Raw genomic sequence first — 25645 nt, 5'->3', positions numbered from 1 at the left:
TTGAAGCCGAAAGCGGATTAAGTCTATATAAACTGTTATAAATTGCATCGAAGAGGAGAGAACGTTGTTGCTTCTTCTCGAGCGTCCTCGATCTCGATGGATCGTATTCCCGGTGGTAAAGAGTGGATAAATTACAACGGTTAGACTGACGGGACGCACGGACGTTTTGAATAAAAAAAAAAAAAAAAAAAAAGAAAGAAAGAAAGAGAGAAACGAATAGGGGTGGGGGGGGGGTTGACTTCCGAGTTTGTACACGTTGATGTTGAGATACAATGACGGTTCGTTTAACGCGTCGCATATACGCGCGGTCTGCACGTGCGTATATGCATGCCTTCTGTCTTTCTTTTGTTTTTTTTTTTCTTTTTTTTCTGCCTGATTGCGTGTTGCGTACATGTGTCTGATTGCGAGGTGCACACGGTTCGATACGGGTGGCAATAGATGATACGAGCGAGTCGAGGTGAACGGGGAGGGAGGTGCAGAGAGAAAATAGAGGAAAGTAGTCGAATGGTGTGCAAGGCTGGGAGCGAGGGTGGAGAAAGCGTGCGTGAGAAGTGGAGTGTGAGGAGGGCCGCGAGAGGGGTGTGGGGTGGGGTGGGGGGGGAGGTCGGGTGAATGGAGAGAGAAAGAGAGGACGCGCGAATGTTGTGTGTATGTGTGTGCATGGGTGGTTAGATCCATTTGGAAGAGAGGAAAGAAAGAGAGGCTTCGTTGAGTCGCTGGAATTGCTGTTCGCGGCACGGCAAACTGGACGGTAACAGTCCTTTTCGCGAGCCGCCCGGGACTCGAGGCAAAGCCCCGCGATCCAGCGGCGAGCGGCCACGGCGAAAGCCTGCGTGAGAGCGAACGAAAGAATCTGAAGAGGGAATGACGACGAACGAAAGGGTGAGAGAGGGACGGCGGGGGCGGGGACACATGGAAAAGCGCGGTGCGGCATAAAACACTTTACATGGGACAGAGTTTGATGGACAGTCGGTTCGAAATACGGTCTTTTTTGCTGGCTCTACCCTTCCTCTTGCTTCCCCCCACAAATATAGAATATACGTAATAATATATCTATCTATATATATATATATATAAATATATATTAAATATATATATATATATATTTATATATATATATATACATCAGTACAAAATATTATACACAAATATATACATTACTTGATTGTCATTGTACATAAGTTCGTGGTCGATACTTAAGTCTGTACTTATATACGCTTGTAATACATGTACGTAAGTAAGTGGACGTCGAGAACTGCTTAAAGGAGAGAGCTTTCTTCGTTTCAGACTCGGAGGAGACGTCGAGTGGCGGTGGCTCCCAGTCACCGACTCACATTCGCATCAACTTCGAGCGTTGCTTTCGCAAGGAGTACAGCGCGTCGTCTCTTCAGGGGAAAGCGGCGTCGGCGGCCGCCGCGGCGTCCATGGACGACTCGCAGCAGTACTCCGACTCCGAGTCGGAGCAGAAGGTGTCGAAGGACAATCTGAGCAGTGCCATATTTAATCTGGTCGCCGGTGAGTCGGAGATCAGTCAGAGCGACTTCGAAGGATCGTTTAAGGTCGAGAACGAGAGGACCGAGGGCTCGGTGCGGGACTTCTGCGTGAAAGAGGGGGACGTGTACCGGTGCACCGTATGCCATCGTACCTATACACACATCAGCAACTTCTGCCGGCACTACGTCACCTCGCACAAGCCTAACGTCAAGTACTACCCTTGCCCGGTTTGCTTCAAGGAGTTCACGCGGAAAGACAACATGGTCGCCCACGTCAAGATCATACATAGCCTTAAGCCGCACATGAGCCTCAGCAGCAGCGGCAGCAGTAGCATGGGCCAGCAACGGTAGACCGTTCGCGGCGCGTCCGCTCTTCTCCGGCTACGTTCCGCGGCTCTTCCCCGTTCTGTCTCCTGAAGCGAAAGAAAAAATAAAAAAAACGAACGCGCCCGTCGCCGCCACTCCCCCGATCGCTAGATAGCTCGGAGACGGAGGAGGGCGTTGAAACGGGCGAGATAATAATTCAGCAAATCGTTGATCGATTTTTTTCTTTGGCAAGAGCCGGGGAACGTTGCGCAAGCAAGAGGGGCAACATTCGCGAGAAGCTCAAAAGAGGCGCGTGTCAGCGGCTCCCCCGGGGGGTGAGCTCAGGCGCCGTGGAAAGGAACATCGCCATTTTTTCTTTCCTTTCCCCTTTTCTGTTTTGAACGAAGGAAGAGAGAACAAGTAGACGCGAAACGCAGAAATAAATCCGAAGGGCGAGAGGCCATTGGTTGGGCGGTGGTGCGACTTTTAAACGCTGTACGTCGTTGATGCATATAGGTAGTTGTATATTCAACGAACGTTCGATAGAAGATAACGAATGCTGAACGGGAAGCTATATCTACGAACGCTCGGCCCGTCGTGAACATGGGGGAACTCAATCGGGGGCCCTCGTGCCCCGTCGCAGCTCAAAACAGTTTCCTCGTTGCCACGCGGTCGACGTTCTGTACTAACACGAGAAATCGCCAATTTTTAACGAGCACACGTATGATATTAAAGTGGTAGCAGCTAGTAGAACGCAGTACCGATCGCGGTAAACGATTCGCGGGTCGACTACTCGTTTTCTCTTGATTCGTTCGGAAAATTCGCTCCTTCCGAGCGAAAGCTACAGCGGGGGTGGGAAGAAAGGGTGCGTCGAACCCTCCGGCCTGTTTCGCGAGCCGAGAGCCACCGCCACCCCCCCCCCCACCCTTTCTCGAGGAACGATTTGCGCGCGCGACACAGACAAAAGAAAAAAAAAAAACGGGCATTAAGTTACAAACAAAACGAGCTTTACCCGCGTGTCTTCCCTTTCAAGAGGGCAGTCGCGGATCTATAAAAAAAAAAAAACAAACAAACATGCAGAACAAGACGAGAAGGAATATGTGGATACAAAGAGTTTATATATCGATCGGACCGGTGTACTCGTTTAATCGTCTCAACGTAGCTCTGCGACCACTGGGGGATCAGTTATATAGAAATAAGTGAATCGCAGATGAAACGTGAGTCCAAATCAACAAAGAAATATATTTACTATCGCGTGACTAATTATATTACGGGAGAGAATCAAACGTGTGTGGGTCGCACGTGGCGCGTACGTGTTTACGAGTAAAAATGAATGGCTACGTGCGCGCACACGATATAAATAAGGGAACCACGTAGACTGAGTAAATGCAATATATATGTACGATGACCGTTCGCCATGTTGTTGAGCCGTTGAGCTGTTGTGCCGAGCTGTCGAGTCTGATTCGGAGTTATAATAGTAGTTGTAATAGGGAGCTAAGGTGGAAAAAACGAGTCCGCGCTTCAGGGGCTTGGGAAGGGGGCGGCGAGGGAGTTAATAGGGAAATTAACGAAACGGGGCATGCAATTCTTTGAAAGACTGCAGAGGGACGGTTTTAACGACACCAAATACAAGATAGTACTGACATTGGATAGACTGAAGGCACTTTAGTAGTAACTTAACGCCGTATCGTACTGTACTGTACCGTACTCGATTGAACAAGAGCAATTCTGCTTGCTCGGTGAAACCGTGACACGATTTTACTACGTCTATTTTATATTATATACATTGAATATATATCGTGTGCGTTGAATTTTATCGTTACCCGGCGGAAGCTTTCGAACCGGCGGGTATAAAACGAACGTAAAATCCCCGCGAGGGAGAAGAACATGCACTTTCAAAGTCGACGTTAAACTTTTCGTACTTTAAATTTACGATCAATCAGTCGTATCAGTGTTTTTCATCTTTCTTTCTTTCTATTTTTATTTTTATTTTTTTTTTTTCATTCTTCTTGTAAATAGTTAGTTGCTGCGTGACGTAAGACGAGGATGCGTGTACCCAGGGTCGTAGAAATTATTATTGTTAAAAGTTTGTCCTTGTCTTGCTGGTCGCAGATTTTCCACGCCTGGCGAATGTCAGCTTTTGTGCGTTTCATTCGGATCGATCGTTGAGAGGGAAAATTCTTCGCGACCCGTTTCGAGCCTGCCGATGGCGCACGTCCGCGAAGAGCACCTCGGGAGAAATCGATACTGTTCAAGAGGGATACGGCTACAGTGCTGGTATATAGGCTTAGTCGTGAGGGACAGCACTAAAAATACGATCGTAGCTTACTATATTTTGCACTTTACATATTGTCGAATCCTCTCTAGTCGATATCCTCGTTCATAGATCGGTTGTTGAGAAATAAGTTCGTGAACGACACGCATGAATCGGAGAGGAAACGAGACGATTTATATACAAATTTTTTTCATTAGTTGGGCATAGACGTTAGACGACTAGAGGCTATATAATAATAATTATAAATATTATTACTGCTACTATTAATTAATTATTATCGTAAACGGAGACCTTCGTTGTTATTTTAATAACGTGGTATTCGAGGGGAGAGGAAGGGGGCAGAGATGGTTGGTTGGGAGGTAGAGGGTGGTAAAGAGAGAGAAAGAGAGATAGGGGATTCAATAACCGTGATTGAATGCACGGTCTTTGTCCGATCGCCCACGATTGACCAGTGTTGTTCGTTCGTTATTTCAAGAGATATCTAGCGTTGCAAAGATAAAAGAATTTTAGTTGTAAGTAAATAAAGAGGGGCGAGCGATCGCGGTCCTCTGAGCGCTATTAACGCGTACTTTTAGGAAGATTAGAGGGGTTATATTATTTAGCTAGGCAGGCAGCAAAGATAGAAGTGTAGGCAAAAATGAAAAAAAATGAATATTCTGCGGGAAGCGAAAGAAACTAAAGGGAAGATGTTCTATCGATTGGGGGGTGGAGATTTCTGATCGTGTTACGGAGATGGACCGTGCCGCTGACTTTCAGATCAATACGCTCTCAGGTCAATTATTTTCAAAATTGAAGGGGAAAAGAAAACTTTCATGGACCAAAGAGTATCTACCGTGAACGGGAGGGGTAGAGATTATTTTTCGGCAGGCGAAAAGATAACTTTTCTTTCTCTTCTTTAGGAAATTTAGGAGGATAGGAGGGAGGGAACGGGGAGGGGAGGGGGGGGGGGTCACAGGCCGGTCTCGGTGAAATCGTTGTGTTCACGATGGGTTAACGCAAAAGCCCGTCCAAAGTGGAAACATGTTATAATGGAGGGAGGGTGTAAACTGATAGTTGATAAATATAAATATAAAAGTGCAAAGAGGCAGCGGCTAAACAGCTTATATATATATCGATTTAAAGTAAAGAGGAAACAGAATAATAATTAAAGTAATACACTCACATTTGATAATCACTGAGAGGCTAAGACTAACTCAATTTTAGATGGCAGGCAAGACAGAAAGATTCGTATCGATATCGTGCGGAAAGTAAAGCGTAAAAAAGAGAAACAGAGCTCTCGGATCGCCTAAAAAATTGAATTGCCAAATTCTAAAGGAAAAGCTAATAATCGAACTTCGAATCCCGTTTTGAATAATTTCGCGTTACTTGGTGGACGGATCCGACTGTCGCCATAGGCCGGGCGAATAGTATCCAACGTCCTTCTTCGATCAGGGGCCTTCCGTTGCAGCTCGTTTTTTGGGCAATCCAATTTTATTCGTCCGTGGAAAAAGGAAAAGATAATGAAAACGAGTGTTTGTTTACCCTAGTCGACTGTCGCGTGAGAAATCGCTCGGGAAACGAGAAACATTCGCCTCTTATCTGTGTTAAACGTGTGTTTATCTCGTTTAAATTTTATTCGTTGCATAATATAGTATACATATATATATATACATATATATTCCGTTGAACGTTTTACTCCTCGCGGTAGAAGTATGGGGGCAGTATAGTTAAAAAAATTTCATATAGCGTTGGCGAAGGCGGTTGCAGAGCGCTTACTAAAAAGGAAAACAAAAGGTTACAAGTGGGACGTGTGCAAGACGGGCCGATACTCTGCTTACATTAGATTCCTTACTGGTATCTTAAGGCTCGTGATCAGGGTAAACTGATACCTAATAAAAATTGTTGAAATCTTAGCAACTGATCTTGGAGCTTTGCTACGAGACTTTATCGTAACAACATTCGCTCACGTTCGTTGCCTTTAATGTTGTTAAACTCTTTAGAATTAAGGTTGTAAAAAGGGAAATTCATGTTGCCAATCAGTAAACGTTAGTAGCGTTCGTACGGGGGAGGTGGCGTTTTTAAGGACTAAGGGTGCAACGGTTGCGGGGTCCTTGTATTCGTACAAAATTAGTGTTCAAATTGTAAAAAGTGTTCATAGCGAGAAGTAAAAAAAAAAAAAGAAGTTAAAATGTTATAAGGAACTGTTTGTAGGGAGGGGGGGTATGTCTTGCGCTTGCATCGCGTGCCACACGTTTCTGGGTCCCGTGAATATTCGTCTCGGCAAAACAATTTGTAATCGAGGAGGGGAATAGAAATCGATAAAAAAAAAAAACAAAAGAAATCGTCGCCTCGGGCGGATCTGCACCTGCCCTTCGTTGAACGAAGTTGCGTTTCACGTCAGAGCGAATTTCTCACGCCAATCAGGGGGGGTAGAAATCGTAGAGGTCTCGTTGATGAGTTTCGCGTTGAACATATATTTTAATTAATTTATAAGTCTACGGACATTGCGGGTGGATACGGGGGATGAATACGATGATGAAGAATAATAAAAAAAAAAAAAGAAACAAGAAAATTTTAAATAGAAATATATTATATTTATGCGCGTGACTCTTGCAATGGCGACGTGCGAGCGATTCTCGTCTTTTTATTCGTCCCTTTTTCGCGAGGGGCCACCAGTCAATACCGATTATGCTAAGTTTTTCTTTTCTTTACGTGTTATCGGCATCTGCCGCTCTTGCAAGGGACCACCGCGAGAGAGGATCAGAGAGAGAGAGAGAGAGAGAGAGAGAGAGAGAGAGAGAGAGCGAGAGAGAGAGCGAGAGAGAGAGAGAGAGAGAGAGAGCGGGAGAGAAGTAAATTACGAGGCTTAAAAAGCAGACTGTACTATCGGATAGATTTTAATATATATATTAAATATAAATATATATATACATAAATATATATATATATATATTAAAAAAAGAAAGAATCATAGTTTATTATCGCAAATAAATTACACACATATGTACACAGACACACGTATACAGAGAGAGAGACACATATACAAAAAAAAAAGAATGCGCAAATGGCGTAAAAGATGATAGGTATATGTATACACATATATACATAGTCACACATATATATGTGTATACGCATACATTAATATTATTATTATTGCGATGATTATTAATATTATTATTGCGATGATTATTATTAATATTATTACGATTATTATTATTATTATTATTATTATTATCATTATTATATATTATATATATATATAAACAAAAGTTATATCGAATATATTTTAGCGCTAGTTGATAATACCTATTAACGTCGTTGCAGTTTTTGAAATGATGCGTCAGAAAATGAGAGTTGGGAAAAAAGTGGATGGAGATACGTGGTTGACTTTTAATCTTTATATATTATACGTTGAATTAACGTACTTCAGTGGGATCCAATAATAATATTGTAGCGGTGTAATCCCCGATTTGGTGCCTTTTTAAGCGACATAAATAACGAGCGGTGGAAAATGGAAAAAAAAAATAGAGGGAAACGATAAGAGAGAGATAAATTGTTATGAAGACCCGCGATCGCCAGGGGCGCGCGCGTGTGTGTATATCCCCTTTTTTAAAAGAAAAAAGGCGCGCCCGATGGTCGCGTATCTAGTGCCAAATAAGTGAGACCTTGTCGTGAACAAAAAAAAAAAAAAAAGATATGCGTGTAACGGTGGAGAGAAAAAGAAACAAAATGAAAGAAAGAAAAGGGAGAAATTTTATAGGGAACTTTTTAGAGACGATTACGAGTCTTTTCTGACGCTGGGTAGACTTAGTATATTTTATATGCACTGATTGTTTGATTATGACTATCGATAATAAAATGAACGGTGTTCAATAGATTATAATTGAAGGATTTTTAAGTCTCGCTATTGTACTACCGACTTTGTCTCATACATTCACATGTCCGTTGCGCCGCGCAACGAATTCTCACGTTCGTAGAAAATACATATCTATCCTGCGTGCCAGCTCGACTTTCCGAGATTCGTTTCGCAGCTCCGACCGGCCAGTGGTCCTTGGAAAAATTAACGGAAATACGGGGGAGCTTGTGTCAGAGTTGGGAATTTTCTAAATAGAAAATTATTTAAATAAAGGGTGAAATAAAAGTTACTGTAACTTTAGATTATTTGACGAATGAAGTATAATTTCTTTGACGCATGACGAATAATTTTTTTAACTTTCATTCGTTGCTCGAAATGTTTATTTAAATAAAATCTTTGCCCGTCTCTGACTGTGTAGCTCGAAGATTCGTATGCTCAATTCGGGCCATTAAACGGCACCGTGAGAAAAACGTACCGAGGCGAGTCTCGAAAAGTCGTTCGTTTTATCCAACGTACAAAATAACGCGTCGAAAGTGCCGCGGTAACGTGCGAAAGAGGGTAGCCTCGACGCCGAATCGTTTCTTGACAAGCGGCGTCTCTCATTGTTCGAACTTATTTGAAATTTAATCAGATTGTTTCGCCCTTGTGATGCGAAAACGATTGCGCTGGGAACCGAGTTTCGCCTGTTCAGCGTGAACGCCGACCGTGCTTCTTGCTAGAGGCTCGATCTATTAACCGGCGACGACGCCCTGGTGAATTCCACCTGTTACGTTACTTTAATTTCGAGCACTCGTGCCACAGTTTTCCTTTTTCTCTTCTTTTTGTTTCGTCGACAATGTTTCAACCGGTCTTCTGTACGAATCTCTTCGGAACGATCGCGACCCGCGATCCGACTTTTGCGCCGACGAAAACGGTGACCGAAAATGCGAAGCGAAGTGGGTGGAGAATGTGTGTACAAAAGCCTGGATGTCAGCGGTGGTATTCTGAGAAAAAAAGAGAGAGAGAGAGAGAAAAGAGAAACGTAGGAAAGACGGGCAAGTCGTGGCAGTTTTGTGCGTTGTAACCGGAACGACCGATTATAAGTTAGTGGCCTGGACTGTCCCCTAATATATTACACGCTTAACGAGGAAAGTAGCAGACTCTAATCGCATTGAATCGAACAGAAGGTAATTACCATAACGACTAACAGCGCAGTGAAACGTGCAGTAGAACATTTCTTTTCTTATTTTACTTTCTTCCGTTGCGTTTTTTGTCGTTCCCCGTTGTGTATTATTTATGCGTTTTATACACAAACACATATATATATATATAAATAAATATATATATATATATATATTGTCCGCACGTATGTGGAACGTGGGTGTGAAACAATCATTGGAGGCTCGTGATTTCTTCATTGATCGTTCGCGCGGATAATCGACCGTCGCCGAGTAAATCTCGGTGGGGTACGTTGAGAATCGACGAATCACCATCAAAGTGCCATAAGTTATTTCGAATCGGACGATCTTCTGCCACACGATTGATCGCGTACGAGTTCTGTACAGCCGTCGAATGCCTTTCCTCTTCTTTTTTAACGACGCAATTCTAATCTCGCGTTACGTTCCACAGTCGTGTTCCCGTAGAGATTTCTCATTAGTCATTTGAAACGAAATATCACCGCCCTGTGTATCTCGATAAGTACACACACTCACACACACCTACACACACCTACACAGGAACATACACAGACACACCAAATTCGAGAATTCCCGCACTCACCACGAAGCACCGTTACTCTTAGCCAAAAATTACTTTTATTTAGTTTCGTTTTAGCGATCGCGAATGGGGCGCCCTGTTGTTCGCTCGCTGTCGCGGCGGGGCCGTTTTTCGAGCGGCCCCTATTAGCGAGCGCGTTACTGGATCACTCGCAACGTAGCGCCGTAACAAGGCAGCGAGCGATCGACAGTGCCGTCGGGAGACGATCTTTAGGCATTAAGATTCCTTCGCCGCGATTGGCCCGAGTGAAACACGAACGTTCGGACCGTCGGCGATGCTGTTGATCGGGAAACGATCGAGGAACGCCACGACGCTCCATCCTCCCTATGCTCGATGGGCCAATCGCGGCGGGAAGTCGGCGATTATTATTATTTTTTATGGACCTTTGTTTTGCATGTTGCGTACGCGTATTGTTGATTTATTATTTTTACTGTCTGGACAATGAAGGAGAGCGAAACATATTTGGAGAACAACTGAAAGATAAATATATATATATGTACATGGTTTGTTCGTTGCATTTAACTTTGATTTTTAGCGGCCCGCTGGCTGTAGAGACTTTTTACTTTCTTTTGTTTCTCATTCTCGTTGGTTGTCACTGCGCGACGGACTCGATTTTTGGGAGGAGCGACCCTGCGATCTTGGGAACAGAATTTTAATGCTAAATTTAAAATAGGAATCGTACAGTAAGAAGCTTCCATCGCCGAGGCTATAAGCCGGTTTTTAAGCGTCAGCCGGCATCGCTCCTCGCATGGATCGAACGTCGCGTGCAATGTACAACAGAGTTTGTTGCACGAGACAGATTTGGTACACGACTGTCATGGCATTTATCTTGTCGACGAAATCGCCTGGCGCTCCGAGTTGGAAAGCTTCCAGTGCATCTTGCGGCGTGTACCAAAATTACTCATACCACAAATTTCTCAAAGCAACGTCGGATTAACGTCGTCTTTTGCTACTGTCATTTGTGTATTTTTTCTTCTTTCTTTCAAGTCGAAAGGCCGGACATTCGTTAAGAATTTTTTCAAGCGTAGAATCGACGGAGTCCTCGGGATCTATCCGTCGATGTATGTTATCGTACGTGCCCCCTTCTTGTAGATACACCCACCTGTGCTATGATCCTACTATTTACCACGAAAGGGCACGTGTTTATCTCGCGTCTTATTAAAAAGAAAAACTGGTACGATCACATCTCGTCTTGACTTGTGTTTCACCGGCGCGACTTTTATTTTCATACACCACCCCTAGAACTCCCCTCTGCTCCCTCGCTCCCAACCAAGTAGATACCAATTTACGTCTCTGCCGTTCGACACTTATCCGCAGGTGTCGTCGAGATTTTAATTTACGTTGTACAGAGATCGCTTTGTTTTAGGCGCGAAGTCGACACCCCCACGACTCGCGCCAAGCCCCCTTCTGTTTGCACGCATTAAGCTATGCAGTATTAGCGTACGTGGTTGTTCACATTCATCCTTCGGTTGTAATCAGCTTGCAATTGCATGCGACACGCAGAGGCTTCTCTTACAAAGGGGCAAGCCCAGCATCGGCGTGCTAGAACAATACTTTCATTACTCGATGTCGTAATATCGTAGACGAATGAAAATCGTTGCTTCGCAAATCGGAGCGCTGTACTGACTTCACTATTTTCGCAGAGTTCGGCTCTGGGAACGGGAAGTCGGATGGCGAGACGTGGAAAGAGAAGACACGGAATCCCGGCGCGTCCGGGAACCAAGGGACCACGGAGTCGCCGAGCGCGAAATCAACGACAGCCGGATCATTGACCACGACGACGACCAGCTCGACGTCGTCCAGCTCCGGTACGACCACGACCACCGCCTCCACCAGAAGCTCGTCGGCGTCGCCGGCCGCTGGCAGGAACAACGCGCAGAACAGCGGCGGCAGCAGCAGCGGCAGCAGCCCGGCGCCGACGACGAACTCCTCGGCCAGCGGCCACCAGGTCGGCACGATGTCCGCGCCGCCCGGCCGCCAGGTGCCCAAGAGGCGCATGAGACGTCGCGCCACGTCCCACTCGCAGGACCCGGCCGAGCAGCTGACGGAGATGTCGGTGCGCGGCCTGAATCTCTTTCGCTACGCCTCGATCTCCGAGGGTGTCTATCAGTGTACCGAGTGCGCGAAGCTCGACATCCAGAAGACGTTCAAGAACAAGTACAGCTTCCAGCGGCACGCGTTTCTCTACCACGAGGGCCACCAGAGGAAGGTGTTCCCCTGTCCGGTCTGCGGCAAGGAATTCTCCAGGCCCGACAAGATGAAGAACCACATGAAGACCGTCCACGACTGCTTCATGCCCAAGGACTGCGTGGTCCCGTTCGGCTTTTTTCTCTCGCCTTAGCGGGCGGTGCGAGGGCGAGGTGGGGCGGCGATCGGTCCAGCACGAAGAACAACCACCACGGCGGACGACGGCGACGGGCGAGCGGGGGCAGCCGCGGCCAGGGGCTCGATCTCGAGGGCGACCATCAGGCACTCGAGGATCGTCTCCGTGTTCAGGCGCGGGCGCGTTTGAAACGAGGAGTCCCCCTTCGTAGGAGGGAACAATGGGAACAACGGGGATATTCCGCTTGCGCCGTCTTCTCTGCACCGCCCTAGTGTCTAGTCATCCGCAACCCGTGGTCACAAGGAGATGCACAAGGAGGAAACAGTTTCTCCGTACCGCGCTCCGTGTCGCGAGGACCAATCGCATGGCCCATCTCACCCCCGCGATTAGAACGGCTTTCACTCGTCGAGCGCGCTCGCTCGCAGTTTTTTTCTTTTATGCATACCCGAGAAGAAGAGCGAAAGGGGGACGACGGCTGGCGGAGGAGAGGGTGACGCGCACGGATCGGGCGTAAACTAAAGCTCGAGAGCGGGTAGGCGGTCGAGTGGGTCGCGGGCGACAAAGGGTCGTCGCGGGCCCCCCTGTGCGCTCGAGGCCTCGATGCTCCCGTGTACATTAGTATTATATGATCCTTGAACTGTGCAATAGCTCGCGCCAATACTTACGGCCGATCGATGCGCGGCTGCCTCTCCTCCGCGCGCGCCGAACGTAAGCCGAACAAGAGCCCAGCCGATCCGACCGGGGGCGCAAAGCCCACCCCGCGGTCTTCTAGAAACGTTCCGACACAACGGCGGAGTTTGTATTCGCGCGGACTTACGTTCCGCGCGTGCGCAACACGTTCCGATGTACCATTGTTTCACAACGCTGAATGTTTCCTTTTCTTTTAAATGATCGCAGTATTTTACGCGGGCGTAGTCTGCACTAATTCCAATCGCATCGTCGATCACACCGACGACGGTTCAAAATTTCGGCGACATATCAGCTTCCTCTCGTGCCTGTCGATCGATTTTAAGGATAGCTCGATACGCGCATAAAATTGTGGAAGGAAAATTTTCTTGCATATTCTTTTTATATAGGGGAGAGAGAGAGAGAGAGAGAGAGAGAGAGAGAGAGAGAGAGAGAGAGAGAGAGAGAGAGAGAAGAAATATAAGCAATTCGCGTTTTCCGAAGAGTTTTTCATTTGCCCGGACCGTACCATAATGATAGCTTTAAAAGTGTGCGTGGAAGTTTTAACGTGCATTAGTTTACTTCGTTTTTTCTTGTTTCTTTTTTTTTTTTTTTAAGCAAACCTTCCACTTCAGCAGGTAACATGTGAAACGTTGGTCACGAATTTGTTCTCTCTTCTTCTCAGATCGCTTTTAAACTTCGCATCCTTTTCCCCTTAGCCCCGACCCCTATATCTGCGTAGAACTCTGCATACTCGCGGTCAAGCAACATCTTCCTTGACGTTCATCCGGAGACAGGGCGATCACGTTCCCAGAAGAACGTGCGCATTCGTGTCTGTCCACGATTTGTTTAAACAAATGAACAAGAAAGACAAAAAAAAAAAGAGATAGAGGAACGTTCTTCCAATTCCATGGACGGATTCGAAAACACGCCGGGGGGATAGCGGGGCGCAGGCAGACCCTCGACGAACGTGCAGAGTTTCGTAGTAGTCGGGATCTTTTTATAATCTTCTTTTTTTTTTTTTTGTAAGCCTTCCAAACTGATTCGATTCCAATGGTGCGTAGCGATGCATATTAGTAAAAATGGATTTAAAAAAAAGAAGAAGAAAGGAAAGAAGAAAATGTATATTTATCACAGAGTTTATAAAAAACGGTTCACTGCGCGCGCAGGAGACTCGTAGAGTTTATTAGATAGTGCCTAAATATGGAGATAAAGAGAGATAGATAGAGAGAGAGAGAGAGAGAGAGAGAGAGAGAGAGAGAGAGAGGGAGGGAGGGGGAGGAAGGGAACACGAATTATGCTGCGTAGCAGTCTTCGGTATATGTGTACAGGTTCTCTGGGAAAAGTGTATTATAGTTATTATCGATTATTAATTATTACTATTATCATTATCGATTTACCATTACTCGCACTATTATTATTAATGCAGCAAACAATATTATTTTTATTATCACCGTTACGATTATTGCTATTAATATTATTGTTTGATAAGAATTATTAACTTTTAGATTATGGACAAGCACCGATTAAATTGGTTATTATTGATAGGTATATAAGTTATAACGCACAGGCAAGCACGGGCACGTTATAGAGAGCGAGCGAGAGAGAGAAAGAGAGAGAGAGAGAGAGAGAGAGAGAGAGAGAGAGAGAAAGTTATATATGTATACAAAAGCATAGTATATATATAATGGGCCCAAGTTAGTTCGGGTCTGGACCGTTTGTTTTTCTCTTTGATTTATTATTATTATTATTATATTATATTATATTATATTATATTATATTATATTATATACTTTTTCGTTCGTTCGTTCGTTTAAAAATCTGAAAGAAATCTATTATTTGATACATTGTTAACACGTTTTCTTTTTCTCCGGTGGTTGGGACACCGCAGAGTAGAAATAGTAAAGTCGTATTACGTAAATTGACGTATTTTTTTTTATATTTTTTTTTTTTTTTTTTTCGATGGGGGGAATATGCACAGAAAACAGAGACACCGATCACACACGCGCGCATTTACACGCACACGAGCAACACACAGCACACGAAATCGACTGTAGTCGACACAGGAATAGAGTTAATCTCAAACACGTTACTATGCCTGCGTGCCGTATGTTTCAGCGGTACGCGGGGAAAGAAAAAAAGAGCATAAACGCAGTCGCGGGAATAGCGCGAGAATGGAAACGAGAAGCTACTGTGCCGTTGTGACTCGCCGCGATCCCTTCGACGGGATCCCCGTATTATCTCGCGAACCTCGGAACGAATAAGCGCAGCGATCTGTACAATAACTAGCAATAACGACACAACGCACCGTCAAGTACTTGGAGAGGAAGGCGTCACACGCATTCGGTCGCGTCGAATGTAATTTATGAGCTCTGATATTACACGGATCACATCCCTGTCCACCTTGCTTTACGAATTTACTAGAAGATAGCGTCTTACTTACACGCCGAGCCTACAGGATAACGCAGCAAGCGGAACGCCCGTCTCCCGTTTCCCTAGCACTCCCGCCTCCGTGGCGTTCATTTCCTCCGCGAGATTCCGAACGAACTCTGAACGGATAAATGGGGTATCTTGGTCTTCCGCATTCGGGTGGTTTAATAGGCGCGTGCGAGCGTCGCGTGAAAATCAGCGTGGATGTGTACGTGCGACATATATATGTAGATGAATGTCAGAGTTATGGTTTGTCAGAGAGCTATTTAAAGCAGAGGAATATATATTAAAAAAACAGAGAGAGAGAGATATATATATTACGCGAGTGGGAATGCGCACCTGTATGTGATTTGACGACGGCCGCCGAGAGATACTCGTCGAGGGCTTCTTTCGAAAACCACAGCTCGTACTCGTAGTTGGTATTTAGGGAAACAAAGAAAACGAACAAAACGTGTAACGATTTAAACGGAAACGCGCGCAAAAAGAAAGGAGCCGCGCTATCGCTTCCGTCAAGCAGAAGCGCAGACATTGTATTTTCGCACAGACCCTTTTTCTACGTCCGATCTTTGTTGTTACGCGATGAACGAAACTTTGATATTAAGAGACGCACGCGGGATGTCGATAGAACGGCGAAATGTGATCGGCGCGCGACCGAATGGGCACCGTATGCAATTTCGTTTGGATTCGTTAAACGAGAAATTTAGAATTCGAAAAGGCAGAGTTGCGCTAACGTTGACGCTAACGAATCGTTAAAAGGAAAAAGAAAAGACATTTGTATTTCCCTTGGTTCTGTGACGCGTGCAAAAGCAATTGTAAGATCGATCGCGTTGCTATTCTTTTTTTCTTCACTTTCCATGCATCGTGACTACCTTATTTCTTACGTTTTAGTTCTATAGCGCTATTGTAATAGTTCTATTATTATATTATATTATTATTGTACTATTACTATTGTCATCGTCAAATAACGTTTATTTTATTTTTAATTTTAACTATAACATCGGGTAAATAGTTAGCGCGGTAAGGTGCGTTAGGCTTTAACGGAGAATACCAGAGTAAAGGCGCGTTTAAGGGGCGTTTAGAGACGATAGCCAGAGACAAATGGAAAATAACACGGTTAATATATATATTACATAATGCAGATATTTTATTCGACCGTTGAACATGCTGATTCGCTTGCGATGCAATTACAGCGAGGCGCCTTCTACGTTTCCACTTTTCTTCGTCGACACGCGACGCTACACCGCAACGCGACACCCTGGCGCATAGATTTATTTATACTCGATAGTTGAAAACTGCAAATTTTATTTGCCCCGGCGGAACGAGAGAAACGATCGTCGATCAGACACCGCGAGTACATCTGCGAATGAAATTTGTAGTAACGAGGTAGCGCGTTGCTACCCCCAATTGTTCTTTTCTCGCTTCTCTCGCGCCTCGTTCTAGCTCGAAGGAAAGGCGAAAACGCAGAAGGACGTCCTCGAATAAAAGAGAAAGAAAAGAAACTTCCATTGGTCCGCCTGCATTATTCTTTACTTACACTCGCGACGCATCGAGCGAGAAAGTGATTCGTGTTTCAGCGGAGTCACCCGCAGCATGAGTTATTGTAACTATTACGCACGAGATGAATGGCGCTTTTAATTTCTCCACCGTACAGCACGGAGGACCGTCGCGCAGCACTCTGTCTCGGTAGAAGAAAGAAGCGGTGCGTGTCGTTTAGGGGTTGCGTTAACGGAGACTAGGAAACGAGGCGAGCATCCTTCGCGGGGCACTCGATGGTGATCTTACCGTTTGCAATAGGAAAAAAGGAAATCGCGCGAGCTGTTAAGAGATATAGACGTTGCGAATGACAGAAGATCTATTATATATATATAAATACTATATTACGTTATATTATATGGTACGTCCATCCCGATTCGGGTAATTGAAAGCACGTTTAAAGAAAAGAAAGAATGGTTATATCATACATATAACGCTAACCGTAAATGAAAAAAAAAAAAAGTTGAAGCTGCACGGTTCGCACGTTATCGTCGGTCGTCGGCTGTACGTTTTGTTCTCCGATGTACGTACGTATGTACCTAGATTATTGGTGTCTGGTGGCGATAAGAGCGATAACAAGTAAAATAACTATTATTATTTTTATTTTGTTTTTACCTAATTTGTAGTTTCTTTGTAACTCTTTGTGATATACATTGCAATAGTCTATCCGACCGTTTATTTCTTGTATCGATTAGCGGAACCTTCATTAAAGCAAGACAAAGAAACATACATCTATTAGAGATCCTCTTTTCACGAGTCGCCCTTTCTCGATGGGGACATGCCGCGGTGTGTCTACGTTCGTCGAAACTCGACGCTGGCCAAGTAGATGTACTCTTCGCATTCTGTATTAAAATAAAACATCGATGCACAAGAAATCCTGATATCCAGCGCGACGAGTGTGCCGATTCCCCAGCACCACCCAAAGAAAACTTATTTAGACCGACGTGTGTCCCTGGAATATTTTCTTCGCCGACATTTAACCAGAAACCCTCCACGTTTCTACTTATTACCACGGGTTAGAACAGAAAACCATCGAATTTTTTCCAGCAACCTCCACCATCCTCAAAAACTCGCTTCACTAACTCGAGGAAAAAAAAATTCTCCATTTCCTTCACCCCATCCTCAATAACATATCATCCAGGTGAATTACAATTCCCCTAATTACAGAGTCCATCGTCCTGCCCCAAGCCTTTCGTACACTAATAATCTCTCTGCCTCCGAAGCTGAACTAACGATCCCCCGCCTTGTTCTTTTTCCATGTCTAACCCAGACCAGCTGCCGAACCTGCCCACCGACATCACCTTCGAGATCTGCACGTCCTCGTCTTCGTCCTCGCCGCCGCCGCCGTCGACGCCAGCGGCGACGAGGAGCGGCAAGGAGAGCTTCAGCGAGGGGAACAACGGTAGCGGCGCGTTCATCAAGTCCGAGAGGGTGGTCAGCGGGATGCACTTTCTCACCGACAGGGAGGAGGACCGCGGGGACCTGCTGCTGCCCAAGTCGGAGTCAGGGGAGGCCGAGCCAGAGGTCAGGAAACAGGTTGGTTGGTCTGCTGCTTTTCGCACTGCCACGGCAGGCAGTTCGCAACCTGGCGCCGCTTGGAGCCCGAGCACGAGGAGGAAGCGCGGCCCGCCGCCGCGCCCTCGCGGAAACTGCACCAACAGAAACGGACAGGCCACGAGGAAACCGCTTCGAACGCCCGTGCCGCCGCGGATTTGATAGGGTGCTTTCCATTCGAGCGTGGGCATTAGGGAATTTCTTAGAGCTTAATGGGAGTCGATGGGACCGCACACTGTTGTTTCGTCGCCCGAAGGAGCTCGCGGTTGATACTGGCAGAGGCGAGCGAGTCTGGCGCTTGTCCTTTTAGAGAGGGCCTTGCAATGCTCCGAGAGTAGCGGCTTCAAGGAAGGAGGCACTGGTACTCTGGTGAACTGTACACTGGTGGTTGTCACCTGTTGAGAGATCATTGGTCAGAAAATAGTACATTCTTAAGGGGGAACAACACTGTTCTTTTAATTTTTTGTTAGATATCCATACTTCGTAGGAAAGCCATTGATATGGGAGTTTAAATGTGCATGTAGTGGACAGTATTTTAGAATTGTTGCGTGACAGAATATACAGTTTTAATCGAGTTATAAAGGTCACGTTTTATTGAATTGAATGCAGTATTTGTTGGATTAATTGGCCGAAATCAGAGATGTATACTTAAATTTAACGGCGCATTAATCAGATTAATTACTATTTATTAAAGCAAACGTGATTTCATTGAATTAAATGACACTTGGTTTGGCTCGTGAAACGCGATCTCGTCGAAACAATTGTCTGAAGATGTGTTTTCTAATTGGCATTGTTTATACGCATATGTAGTTTCGATTTTCTTGCAAACAGAAAATTATTAGCAGGCTTACGGATAAATTATAAGGAAAGGCGCCTTCCATCGCTAATATTTATTGGCGACGATCTCGGTCGTCAGCAAGCGTTGTCAATGGAAGATGAGCGTAGTACTCCAGTGGAGCGTGTACGTAGTGAAAATGAAAACGAAGATCGGTATTTAGCTAGGAAATTAGTAGTTTGTCGTTGAATTACAGTATGTAGTCCAAGTCTCAGCTATATCCAGTGGCGGATTTAAGGGGAAAGCCAAGGCCCAGGTGGCAAACGTTCCGAGGGGTACAGAAGAAAAACTATGATGTCTAGGTAAAATCATAATTTTCTTTCTTCGAAGACAGGGCTCCGGGGGCCTTCCGGGCAGGGTGGCTATTTTCCTGGAAAATAAAGACGTAGTTTACTAAAAAAATTCACCAGCTGCTCATCAGACACGCGTTAAATCCGCCACTGGCTACAATTATTGAACTTCAAGTTCGCGAATTGCGGAGCGAAGAAGAAGGAAGCGTGTGAAGTGCTCGTGAAGTTACTCGTTACAGGCATTGCACACTTGGGCGACTGAAGTGTTTTGTAATACTTATTTAATTAGCGTATAAGGAAACTAGCATAATTAGAAACGTGTGCTTCGCGGATAGGAAAGCACTGTCTGTCGGTCTGTTTGTGAACTGCGCATCTACCGTCGATTATCCCATGTAAGTACGCACATTCTATGTTACCTCCGATTAAACCCCGATCGGCTATTTTCTTCTATTTTTTTTTTTTTTTTTTTATAGCGGTAAAATACTGAATAAACTTGAAGTTGCAACGTTGAAGTTCCTTATGTCACTCGTGTACTTGCCAGCCGAATGGAAAGCACCCAGGCGCGCTCACTCGGAAAATTAATCCTCACGGATCTCGTTTTCACGCCGTTTCTATGCCGGGTGACACGTTTTCTGTCGGTGCATCCTCCGCCTGCTCCAACCCATCCACCGGAGATGGACGTTCTAGCGCCCGCGGGGGACCATTCGTGGACGAAAGCTTCGCCAATGGCTCGCCGAGGAGACCCGTCGAACGGACGTTGCAAAGATCCTTGTCGTTACTCAGCCAGATTCCCATCTAACAGCCTCTCGAATCAGCGATAAAGGGTTGAGACGAGGGGTTGCGGTGGGGGTGGGTGAGAAACGACGATTAAGCGGCGATTAAACGGCGAATAAGAAAGAAAGAGAAAGAGCGAGAGAGGGAGAGAAAAAAACCAAATAAACGTTGTTTTACAAGCTGCTGGAATACCTCATTCAAAACGACGGTTCCGTAGTCTGCAAGTGGTGCGGCGAGGTCCTACCGTCTCGGACCCGTTGGTACAGGCACAAGTACAAACTGCACGTCTCCACCCAGGTGACCCAGCCGGCGCCGCTCTTCAAGTGCCACAGCTGTAATGCTTACTTCAAGTCCCGCAAGGGCTACATCGGCCATCTGAGCTCGCGGCACTCCGACAACGAGAACGACGAGAACAGAGAGGAGCCGGCCAACAAGAAGGCCCGGAAGACCTCGGACGTAAGTCTTGCTACCACCCTGCCGCGTGGCCGATACGCGACCGATATTAAGCTGCACGCGAGTCTTTATTTAAAAACGCAGTCTTGTCGCTGTTATGCTTTGCGGAGCAACAGCGGGACGTGGTACATTCGTCACAGTTAAGCTTCTAAGGTGGCTAAGAATATTAAGAGTGCTTTTCAACTTTGCTTAAACTTTACTTTGTTCGTTGCGATGCGCGGGATTGACCCTGAATAATATAATACATCCGAAATTTCCTTTGATACTATATTAATTTGAGGGGAAAAATTTAGAATCGTTAGAGTTTAGATCAGCTTTATCGAAAGCACGAAGCACGCGAAAGTCGCGGCAGAAGGGCTTTCGTGTCTCCCAACCTCCCCCTGTCCGCTTCGAAAGAGTAAGGGCGAAAATCTGAAACGTGCCCCCACAGATCGGGAAAGGGCCAGACTGGGAGCAGCAGCGGGAAAAGGAAGAGAAGCTCGTGGCGGACATTATCGATCGGGTGAAGAGGGAGTGCGAGGCTCAGGGTGAGACGGTCACGAGACGAGGCTACTCCAGGCGATCCACCGTGATGAACAGCTAAGGGCTCGCCCTTGCTGAAGGGACAAAGGGAATTCTGGTGCCATATCATCGTCGTACGATGCTCACCTCGTGATTCGGCTGGAAGAACCGTCGGTCTGACGCGCGCTGGATCGGCGATCCCTGCCGACGTTCGATCTCCGTTCCGTTCCCTCTCTTCACCGATTACGAGCAGCTCTGCGGTCGAGTAATTAAGAGATTATCGAGTTTAAGAAGTTTAAGATCAAACTAGGATTAACGTAAACTTAACTATAAAAATCGACGTTCTATGCTCAACTCGTTAAAGGACTCGGTGAATTGGTCTCTACCGTGACGATCGAACGCACCCCTTAAACGCGGAGCAGTTACTTGTGCCAAAACAGATCGAAAGCCCCATTTTCTAACTCTTCTAATCTTCAACATCGGAATGTCGCGATGCAGAAACGCTAGAGAGAATACACGTGGTGTGTTCCACGGTGCTCGTAATTCCCATGCACGAGTGCGCTATCATTTAAATACCGGGAGTCGGTAGCCTGAATTCTCAGTTGAAAACCGGGCCACGGATCGACTTCTTTTGGCACGAAGAACAAGCATCGATCGTTACGTAACTGCGGACACACGTACTGAAATCGTGGATCGTTGCAGCGCGGAGTACCGAAGTCGGCAGGATGATCTTCGACGGCTGGGACGAGGATCAAAGACTGTCCGATCGTGAGGCTCGCGCGGCTACGTATATTTTTTTCGCATCCTAATTGGCCGCGCGGCGACACACGACGCGGACACGCGTTTTGCCAATTCATACGCGCGATCCTTACTACTATATAGGGGCCTGAGAGCCGCGTACACATACGCTGCTCTCCTCGTCGAGGATCGTGATCGTTGGTTGATATCGTTCCTTTGATCTCGATAGGCTTCGTATTTTTCGTCGCTGATTATGATGGCAAATTGTTCGCCGTTTCGATCGACTCTGGACTTAGCGATGTGCCTGCAAAGCGATTTTTCAGCAGATTTCCAAACCATCCAAGTATAAATGAAAAGAGGCAAGGTGATGTCGAAGTTCCAGGGAACATTCAAGTCCAATATTAACTCCATTTCCCTCTTGAAATGCAACTCACAATCGGTAGTGTCTTCTATAGCACCTGCAATCATTTTTACAATAATTAAGAAGAAATAAGCCAAGGCAACAAAGTACAAAATTAAATTCGGAGTCCTTTATATTCCAAAAACAAAATCGACATTGCTTGTCCAGGGTCGACGCGAGCGGGATTTGCTAATGCGAGGGGCGAATCGAGCCCGAGAGGCTCTGTGAAGGAGAGAGAGACAGAGAATCCAGTGCCAAATGTGTATCTTCCCAGGCGTACGACATCTCGTTGCGTAGAGAGAGAGAGAGAGCGATCGTTTGCTCAAAAAGTGCGACCGTACTATTTCCTTCGATTTTATTCCTTCACTTCTTTTTGTTACATCCGACGTGTCCAGGTGTGGGTCCTTGTATCGTGACAGTTGCGCGCGTGAACGTTACGGTACGCTTGAAATTCATAGGAATTATATCGGTATACGGGTATTGATACGTTTATGTCGCGTAGGTGACGTTCACGAGGGTACTGCGCCAATTTAAAGTGAAACCAAGCGCATGTTACATTTCGACAGTAAACCAGCGAGTGGACAAGTTCCTTTTGACTAGCTACTAGCTAAACCATCCTGCGCGATTCAGCAAAGTGTCCTGTCCGAATGATAATCGCTCCGTTGAGTTTCTTAAACGGGCACCCATATCTGTAAATTTAATATCGAATGAACAACAAGTAAGTTTACAGAAATATTCCATTTATTATTAATTTTCAATTGTATTATTGCAAGCTCAACTACGAACCAAAGCCTCCAATCAAAGTTTTCATTCGAATCGTAGCCTTCTGCAAAGCTTCGAGCATTGGGCAAGTAAGTGACTAATCCAAAATGGCAGATTAACGCCTGTTGTTCATTTACTCATAGGTTATTTTGTCATTTCGCCCCGCGAATCGTTTGTTTCCCACAGCGTGGAAAGGTACGCGAATACGATATACGTAAGCGCAGCTGGGCGCAGTCGGAGAGATTAGTGGGGCACGTACTAGTGTCGCTAGGAGGACGGTAGATAGATCGATAAATAGATGAAATATATCCGCACGTACGTGAGGTACGACTAAATATAATATAATGCGCGTTGCCGATAATAAATTAAGACGCGAGAGCATTATATGTATTAATCTTGCTGAATATTCCAAGAAAGTCTGTCCATTTTTTCGAATGTCTCGAAAGTATTTTAATCTCTATTCCATTGTTGCGTGTCGCGTTACGGCGCAACGGCAGAAGAACGAATTGCGTTTCTCTCGGATTTTAAACTCACGATTTACAATTAGAATGACACGTGCGCGCCGTGTACAGACAGGGCGCGTACGTAAACTGACCTAGTGGTTAAATTCGGTGCTAATCAACAAAGGTGTAAACTCTATATGCCTTTTTATTATACGAATGCGAGCGCGTCGATGTACCGTTCTGTTTCTTCCCTTTCTTTTCGGAACAAGAGAGTGGGGGGGTTTAACTCGTTGGAGGAGCTCGTATTTGTTAGGGCTAGGCGCGAGGATCGAAGCCAGGAATCGCGTTGCTCGGGCCGATCCATTCGCGGCCGAATGTAGTATTTTATCTTGAATTTTCTATGGAAAATAAACGAAGCCGGGAAAAGGGCAGGCAGTGGCTACACGAACCGCGAACCTGCATGGTGCAACCTAACCTCCAATGAGCTAATCAAAAGCAGGCAACTCTCTTCTGACATTGCGCGACGGATTTTACACGTAATTATGCGCGGCCGCGTACATTTGCAGGCGAACCTCTGCACGTATACTACATTTCTCATCCTACACGTGCGTAAACGAACGTCGCGTGCACACGCGGCGTGATTGTGTGCGTACGAGCGAAGGACGTTATTCGACTACCGTCGAGATAAGGACAGAAGCCACTTTCCGTCTTCCTTCCTCTCGCGTCGTGGACAAAGCAAGTTCTTCCAAATGCATTCTGGAATGCGCGTTAATACGTTTTATTTAACGAAATCCAGTGAACAATCGCAGTCCGTTCCATGACAATTCTGACCCTTTGAAATTATTTCGAGCGATATACAAAGCTTGGGGGATGTGTAAATATAATACTCGCGGGTGCTCAAGAAGCAGGCCTTATAGTAATGCAGGAACAATTACAGCGGTTTCGCGGTTTTGGGGACGTTTTAAAGAGAGAAAAGGAAGTTTGCGCGCGGGTCGTGCAACGGTATCAAAAACATTTCCCTGTAACATTAACGCGCCCCGTTACCAATAAGAAGCGCAGCTACGACGATCGTGCGAGGGGGACAAGTATAACTCGCAGACGTGTCACGATATCCGTCGCGTGCTCTGTGCCAATCGTAACGTTTTAAGCCGCCCAAACGACGCCCGTAGACCCTTCCGCTCGCGTGTACAGCTGTTCCATTCTGGAGAACGGGAACTCATAGGTCCAACGAATGTATACGATCCATTTGGGAAATTAATCACCGATAATGAAACATGCACACGGCGATGCTGCATGTGCAAGCCAGATTCGTGTATCGAACGACTCTCAGTTAGCTCGCTCGCCTTCACTGTTATAACAATTACGAACCTTCTTCCATTATCAATCGTCTTCCTCGGTATCCTCTTGTTTCGCGAACGATGTACCGCGACGTTGATGTAGGTGTACAGTACCGTAGACGTGTGTTTGTAGAAATAATTTTGTAGCCCGTTCCCTTTAGCAGAGCGTATGTAAGTGATAAACGAAGTGACCTTCTCCTTCTCGAAACGGACGACACGGGAAAAGAAATAGCGGCGACGACGCGGTTGGGGGGAGATTCCAGTGGAGCAGCGTGTAAAAAGTGCCCGAGTTCATCGCGATCGTTCGGTCGTTACGCGTTTTCTTTAATAACAGGCTTCCTTCGTTTTATGGCGGGCGGAACGGCCGTTGGTGCTGGTGGAAATTATAGAGGGGGCAGGAAGACGAAATAGTGGCTCCCTCGGCGTATTTCAATCTTCCGTATTGAATCTTAAGTGTTACTAATCATAAGATCGTAAGGCTGACCTCCTACGTCTAACGCGACGATCCGAGTTGAGAGTATTTCCGAGGAGATAAATTATTTATTTGTTTACGATAACGAGGCCGTTTGCGAATAGTATTTCGGGCGTATCGCACGACTCGGCAAAAACTATCATTGTATATACAGTGACACAGCGACCGCCCGAAGGTGCGACCCCGTCTGAAACGAATGCACGAATTCCGCGAGCACGTATGTACCATACGATTAAAACAAAACACACACACAAAAAAAAAAGGAAGAACAAGGGGGAAAGAATACTACAACAAACCATAGTACTTACGGTCACGCTAATCGTCCACGATTAGCGGACACTACAACTAACGAAATCGAACGTATTGTGCATTATATGTCGGGAAGGAAATAAAATCAAAATGAATCGATCATCGTGTCTCGTCATTTATAAGCAGACTGCGGATGTTTATGCAGAATTTTGAAAATGTAT

At 45.8% G+C, this 25645-nt stretch overlaps 1 protein-coding gene and 1 long non-coding RNA gene across 7 annotated transcripts in view; one reads left to right on the top strand and one right to left on the bottom strand.

Annotated features, from left to right (window-relative positions):
* The window catches only part of Ttk (zinc finger and BTB domain-containing protein ttk), a 52342-nt gene extending 26758 nt beyond the window's left edge, over window positions 1-25584 (top strand). For 4 of the 6 annotated variants that reach the window (XM_076818583.1, XM_076818580.1, XM_076818582.1 and 1 more), the window contains exon 5: window positions 11308-17345. In XM_076818583.1, coding sequence (XP_076674698.1) covers window positions 11308-12005 — 698 coding nt within the window. In that variant the 3' untranslated portion in view covers window positions 12006-17345. Of the gene's footprint in view, window positions 1-1287; window positions 10171-11307; window positions 17346-17886; window positions 18153-20249; window positions 20526-20952 lie in introns of those variants that run through there. The other 2 variants (XM_076818586.1, XM_076818587.1) reach the window with 2 other exon arrangements.
* On the bottom strand, window positions 19670-20393 carry LOC143372438 (uncharacterized). The gene is made up of 2 exons (XR_013086294.1): window positions 20262-20393; window positions 19670-20098 (listed from the first exon to the last, which is right to left on the bottom strand). It is a non-coding gene; the product is annotated as an uncharacterized LOC143372438 (long non-coding RNA).
* Window positions 25585-25645: the final 61 nt, after the last annotated feature.

Source organism: Andrena cerasifolii, chromosome 8, assembly GCF_050908995.1.
Source record: "Andrena cerasifolii isolate SP2316 chromosome 8, iyAndCera1_principal, whole genome shotgun sequence".
In the NCBI taxonomy this organism is placed as follows: Eukaryota; Metazoa; Arthropoda; class Insecta; order Hymenoptera; family Andrenidae; genus Andrena; species Andrena cerasifolii.
Note: the sequence above shows the minus strand (reverse complement) of the source record. Positions and strands in the feature narration are given on the sequence as shown.